This window comes from Lolium perenne, chromosome 5 (genome assembly GCF_019359855.2).
Source record: "Lolium perenne isolate Kyuss_39 chromosome 5, Kyuss_2.0, whole genome shotgun sequence".
In the NCBI taxonomy this organism is placed as follows: domain Eukaryota; kingdom Viridiplantae; phylum Streptophyta; class Magnoliopsida; order Poales; family Poaceae; genus Lolium; species Lolium perenne.
Genome location: NC_067248.2, coordinates 246,032,310 through 246,039,466, shown reverse-complemented (window position 1 = coordinate 246,039,466; position 7,157 = coordinate 246,032,310). Strand labels below are relative to the sequence as shown.

Here is a 7,157-nt window from a genome sequence, read left to right as displayed (position 1 = left end):
GCGCCAACGTGGAACCTGCACAACACAACCAAAGTACTTTGCCCCAACGAAACAGTGAGGTTGTCAATCTCACCGGCTTGCTGTAACAAAGGATTAACCGTATTGTGTGGAAGATGATTGTTTGCAGAAAACAGTAGAACAAGTATTGCAGTAGATTGTATTTCAGTAAAGAGAATTGGACCGGGGTCCACAGTTCACTAGAGGTGTCTCTCCCATAAGACAAGCAGCATGTTGGGTGAACAAATTACAGTTGGGAAATTGACAAATAAAGAGAGCATGACCATGCACATACATATCATGATGAGTATAGTGAGATTTAATTGGGCATTACGACAAAGTACATAGACCGCCATCCAACTGCATCTATGCCTAAAAAGTCCACCTTCAGGTTATCATCCGAACCCCCTCCAGTATTAAGTTGCAAAGCAACAGACAATTGCATTAAGTATGGTGCATAATGTAATCAACAACTACATCCTTAGACATAGCATCAATGTTTTATCCCTAGTGGCAACAGCACAACACAACCTTAGAACTTTCATCACTTGTCCCGGTGTCAATGCAGGCATGAACCCACTATCGAGCATAAGTACTCCCTCTTGGAGTTACAAGCATCTACTTGGCCAGAGCATCTACTAGTAACGGAAAGCATGCAAGATCATAAATAACACGTAGATATAACTTTGATAATCAACATAACAAGTATTCTCTATTCATCGGATCCCAACAAACACAACATATAGAATTACAGATAGATGATCTTGATCATGTTAGGCAGCTCACAAGATCCGACAATGATAGCACAATGGGGAGAAGACAACCATCTAGCTACTGCTATGGACCCATAGTCCAGGGGTAGACTACTCACACATCACACCGGAGGCGACCATGGCGGCGTAGAGTCCTCCAGGAGATGATTCCCCTCTCCGGCAGGGTGCCGGAGGCGATCTCCTGGATCCCCCGAGATGGGATCGGCGTTGGCGGCGTCTCTGGAAGGTTTTCCGTATCGTGGCTCTCGGTACTGGGGGTTTCGTCACGGAGGCTTTAAGTAGGCGGAAGGGTAGGTCAAGAGGCGGCGCGAGGGGCCCAGACCATATGTGACGCCCCAAAACCGGTACCATGAGGATCCCAGCGAATCCGCCGAAATCCGCACGATATCGATTTTAGGAGACGCACCACCAAGCGCCTCGTACACGCCGGAGCATGCACGCGATGCGGGTGGAATCAATCACGAGAGGTAACATTACAACAGGATTACAATAGAGCCCACAAGAAACATATATTACAACAACGACTCCAACGAGTCAAGATACAAATATACAATACAAAGATCCAAATCATACAGAAGATCAAATACATCCGAGTACAGACAAGATACAAATTGGACTAAGAGTCCTGAAGATAACCAAGTGGCATCCATAACCCTGCCCAGGCCAAGCCGGAAGGGTAACCTTGCTAGCGTCGTTCTTCATCGTACCGATCTTCATACCTGCCCGGTTATATCCCGTAGAAGCAGCAATAAGTACGGGTTCGTACTTAACAAGACTTCAAGACGTATAAGCATTCGTCAACCAGTCGTCCTTTGTACTTGAGGCACGCAGGGGACTTAGAGGACGCAAGAGGAACGTCATAGGCAATATGGTGGGGTTAAGCGGCAGCGCGCAAGCACTAAAAAAAACCTATAGAGACACTCTACAACAGTCGTCTAATCAGAGAAGGTGAGAGAGCGCATAAACTAACAGTTCTATACTCTGCAAACATAACACAGCCGAGGTGTTCCCCCCTCGCAAGGAAGTACTTACAAAGGCACTCACACGGTTGTCAAGTTTTAACCAGTTATTGTTGAGGTTGTGCTAACTTACTATGCAAGTTATTAAGATTGAAACAACATGTGTAAGTTGTCTATGGTCGAGTCATACAGCTCCAAGTCGTCCATAACCGCGGACGCGGCTTATCGATAAGATTTTACCCTGCAGGGGTGCCCAAATGTGCCCACACGCACGATCAACCCACTTGCGACAGGTGGATATCACGACTCGCACTCTCCTTCACGACAACAATGTCCAGGAAGCCACCTAACCAAGTTGAACCCGTATCGAAGTCCGGCCGTATCTCCGAAGCGGACCTAGCTGTTTGCGACAGCGTACTAGGTGGTTTAAACACACACTGGGGCGATAAACCACTTCGCAGCGGCTCCGCGACCTATACGTGCATACCAGAAACAAGGGATACAAGGCACCCAGGGGCTTCCCAAAATAATTAAGTAACAGGCTGGCATGCACGCAAACAACAAATGGTAAAACATTGCAAACTAGTTGTGTCCACTGGACAAAGCTGTAGATTCCGGCAGTGGTCGAGGGGAGACCCAGAAACATACCCACGTGTGGTTAGAGCGCTCAGTCTCGGAACAGATAACAAGAACTCGGGGTCCTAAGATATTTAGGAAACACAAGTGAGCCGTCATAAAACGAGCAACTGACCCACCGATGCCTCCGCTAACAACTATTAACAAGTAACCATGATACCCTCAACAGATATATCCATAAACCATGTGTCATGATTCCCAACTGATAACCCGATAAGATAGCAATAACGGTAACGAGATAAAACAACACTAGCATGCACTACGACTCGCAAGGCAGACCCGATAACCAAACAACAGCTGTAGGAGGTTGGTGGTTGGTGGTGGCAATATGGTCTGCTTGAGGTAACAAGTGGAAGGGACACGTGACAAGAACGCAACTTAAGGATAGCATGAGGGAGAAGGCAAAAATAAAATAGGTGAGCGACTTCTGCAGGGGCAGGAGTATAGGGGAAAATGCTTGCCTGTTAAAGCTTGCCGAGGGACATCCGGAGAACTTGGCGTATCTCACCGCACCACTTCGTGATCCTATCCGGGAAGAAGCAAATGCTGGAACACACAACGTATGCAAGTCTTACTACTACGGATAAAGAACCAGCATGATGAAGATGATATGCATGACATGGCAATTATGATGCGATGCAACTTATCCAATTAAGCGGAATCGGAATCCCGGACAAGAAATTATTAGGTTCGAGTTGCATTTCTACCGGCAAAGTTAAAGGTTGCTTAACATGGCATAACATGGCAGGGGTGAGCTACGTCAATATTAAACGGAGCGGGGAAAACCTTAGTCGGTCTCCGAAATACTCCGCATGTTATGTGAGGTGAATATGCACGACTATCAACGAGCGACATGATGAGAGATGCAAACAGGTGTATGAATGGCATAATCATGATCCTTGCATTTTTCTGATCGAAAAACATATAAAGAATGTTTTATTTGGAATTATAGTTTGAAAGTTATGAGTTAGACAGATTTGGAGTTAAAAGAAAAGACAGAAAAGAAAAAGGAAACGGGCTGGAACTGGGGTTGGCCTGCTACCTGGTCGGCGAGAGGAAGGTCTAGCGTGCATGGGCCGGCCCAGTTCTCGCCTGCGAGCGGCGACAGATAGCTTCGGGCCGCGCGCGTGATGGCTGCAGCGGGAGGAACACAGATCGAGGCCCAACAGCGGATCTGGAGCAGAAAAAGACTGGCAAGGTAATTTCGCCTCCAACAAGAATTGAACACGGGATCTCATGCAACGAATTGGGCCGAACGAACCAGATGAGCTAGCTGCTATTGTTGATTTAGAAGAGGCCACATGAAAGAAAACCATCTGGGCCTGCGGGATCTGGACGAAAAAGAAGAAAAACTCCAATTTAAATGACCACCGTGGTGATTTGATCTTGAGATCTGATGGGTAAGCAAACCAAGATGTTACCACTGTACTGTCTGTTCTGATGATGACAAGAGTAGGGCGCGGGGCAACTTGAACCAACCCGTGGCGGAGATGAAACTGAGCAGCCATGGCGGTCATCGTGAAGGAGCTCTGGTTGGAGATGGCTTCGGCGTCTGGGAGCAAACCGGGGCAAGGGAGATGGCGTCGGGGGTACACCTAGGCGCAGGGAACACGATGGAGGTGACGAGAAGGCCGGAGAGGAACCATGGGCGACGGAATTGAAGAAACTCACCGGCTGGATGGGAACGGAATCGGCGAATTTGCCGGCGATTTGAGGCGTCCCGGGGCGATTCCTTGCATGGGGATGGAGAGGAAGACGAGGCGCATCTTTCGGTGCCCTCAGAACGACGGGGGATGCAGTGGAGCGGCGGCGCCATGGAGAGGAGGTGGCGGTTCTGTGAGGTTGTTCTTCTTTGTTTTGCTCACAGAGAGAAAAGAAAGGTGAGGGGAGAAGAAGGGAGTGGCGGCGCGTGAGGAAGGAGGAGGAGGGCGAGCTAGGGTTTGGCCCTGAGAGGATAAAGAGAGGGGGCAGGTGGGAGTGGTGGTGCGTCGGTGGAGGACCACGGAGTCACGCCTAGAACGTGCTCCCTCTCGCTTTACAGCGAGGACGAACGGGGAGAAAAGAAGAGGGAGGGGGGCCGAAGGGGTATGGGCTGGAGGTGGGTTGGGCTGCCGGCTCGGGCTGGTGCAGCAGAAGAAGAGAAAGGGGACGGGCCAGAGAAGAAAAGGGAGGCCCAGGGGGGAGAGAGGGGTTTTTATTTTTAAAATCCCTTTTCCTTTTCTCTTCCAAACTGTTTTGCAAAAAGATTTAAAAATAGTTCAAATAAATTTAGAGTTTGAATGAAGAGGTGGAGATAGACGAAACGAAAAAAATGGTTTTATTGTATGATAGTTTTGGGTTAGGGTTTGTTAAAAGAGAAGACAAGGGGGTTTAATAAATAAACCTTATGAGAGGAAGAAAACAAAATAGTTAGAGTTTACAAAATAATTTTATTTTGTAAAAACATGGATGGTATGATGCATAATGATATGATGATGCATGATGACATGATGATGCATGAAAGAAAAGAACAAGCAAAAATCTATTATGGGTACTACCCTGGGCCGTTACACCATAGGGCCGCGCGGCCAGGGCAGGGGCCGCGCCGCCCTATGCTCTGGCTGCCTCGTGGCCCCTCTTCGTTTCGTCTTCGGACTTCTGGAAGCTTCGTGGAAAAATAGGCCCCTGGGCTTTGATTTCGTCCAATTCCGAGAATATTTCCTTACTAGGATTTCTGAAACCAAAAACAGCAGAAAACAGCAACTGGCACTTCGGCATCTTGTTAATAGGTTAGTTCCAGAAAATGCACGAATATGACATAAAGTGTGCATAAAACATGTAGATAACATCAATAATGTGGCATGGAACATAAGAAATTATCGATACGTCGGAGACGTATCAGCATCCCCAAGCTTAGTTCTGCTCGTCCCGAGCAGGTAAAACGATAACACAGATAATTTCTGGAGTGACATGCCATCATAATCTTGATCATACTATTTGTAAAGCATATGTAGTGAATGCAGCGATCAAAACAATGTATATGACATGAGTAAACAAGTGAATCATAAAGCAAAGACTTTTCATGAATAGCACTTCAAGACAAGCATCAATTAAGTCTTGCATAAGAGTTAACTCATAAAGCAATAATTCAAAGTAAAGGCATTGAAGCAACACAAAAGAAGATTAAGTTTCAGCGGTTGCTTTCAACTTATAACATGTATATCTCATGGATATTGTCAACATAGAGTAATATAATAAGTGCAATAAGCAAGTATGTAGGAATCAATGCACAGTTCACACAAGTGTTTGCTTCTTTGAGGTGGAGAGAAATAGGTGAACTGACTCAACATTGAAAGTAAAAGAATGGTCCTCCATAGAGGAAAAAGCATCTATTGCTATATTTGTGCTAGAGCTTTGATTTTGAAAACATGAAACAATTTTGTCAACGGTAGTAATAAAGCATATGCATCATGTAAATTATATCTTATAAGTTGCAAGCCTCATGCATAGTGTACTAATAGTGCCCGCACCTTGTCCTAATTAGCTTGGACTACCGGATCATCACAATGCCTTTGTTTTAACCAAGTGTCACAAAGGGGTACCTCTATGCCGCCTGTACAAAGGTCTAAGGAGAAAGCTCGCATTGGATTTCTCGCTATTGATTATTCTTCAACTTAGACATCCATACCGGGACAACATAGACAACAGATAATGGACTCCTCTTTTATGCATAAGCATGTAACAACAATTAGTAAATTTCTCATTTGAGATTTGAGGATATATGTCCAAAACTGAAACTTCCACCATGGATCATGGCTTTAGTTAGCGGCCCAATGTTCTTCTCTAACATATGCATGCTTAACCATAAGGTGGTAGATCTCTCTTACTTCAGACAAGACGGACATGCATAGCAACTCACATGAAATTCAACAATGAATAATTGATGGCGTCCCCAGTGAACATGGTTATCGCACAACAAGCAACTTAATAAGAGATAAAGTGCATAATTACATATTCAATACCACAATAGTTTTTAAGCTATTTGTCCCATGAGCTATATATTGCAAAGGTGAATGATGGAATTTTAAAGGTAGCACTCAAGCAATTTACTTTGGAATGGCGGAAAATACCATGTAGTAGGTAGGTATGGTGGACACAAATGGCATAGTGGTTGGCTCAAGTATTTTGGATGCATGAGAAGTATTCCCTCTCGATACAAGGTTTAGGCTAGCAAGGCTTATTTGAAACAAACACAAGGATGAACCGGTGCAGCAAAACTCACATAAAAGACATATTGAAAACATTATAAGACTCTACACCGTCTTCCTTGTTGTTCAAACTCAATACTAGAAATTATCTAGACCTTAGAGAAACCAAATATGCAAACCAAATTTTAGCATGCTCTATGTATTTCTTCATTAATGGGTGCAAAGCATATGATGCAAGAGCTTAATCATGAGCACAACAATTGCCAAGTATCACATTACCCAAGACATTTATAGCAATTACTACATGTATCATTTTCCAATTCCAACCATATAACAATTTAACGAAGGAGAAACTTCGCCATGAATACTATGAGTAGAAACCAAGGACATACTTGTCCATATGCTACAGCGGAGCGTGTCTCTCTCCCATAAAGTGAATGCTAGGATCCATTTTATTCAAACAAAACAAAAACAAAAACAAACTGGCGCTCCAAGAAAAAGCACATAAGATGTGATGGAATAAAAATATAGTTTCAGGGGAGGAACCTGATAATGTTGTCGATGAAGAAGGGGATGCCTTGGGCATCCCCAAGCTTAGACGCTTG

General features: G+C 44.9%; 1 protein-coding gene across 1 annotated transcript; it reads right to left on the bottom strand.

Annotated features, from left to right (window-relative positions):
* Positions 1-1,262: 1,262 nt before the first annotated feature.
* LOC127302534 (uncharacterized) lies at positions 1,263-4,317 on the bottom strand. Its single transcript, XM_051332999.2, has 6 exons — positions 4,037-4,317; positions 3,787-3,960; positions 3,627-3,696; positions 3,408-3,539; positions 2,827-2,911; positions 1,263-1,489 (listed from the first exon to the last, which is right to left on the bottom strand). Exons 2-6 carry the CDS (start codon positions 3,880-3,882, stop codon positions 1,456-1,458), a joined length of 417 nt encoding a protein of 138 aa, XP_051188959.1. The 5' UTR covers positions 3,883-3,960; positions 4,037-4,317; the 3' UTR covers positions 1,263-1,455.
* Positions 4,318-7,157: the final 2,840 nt, after the last annotated feature.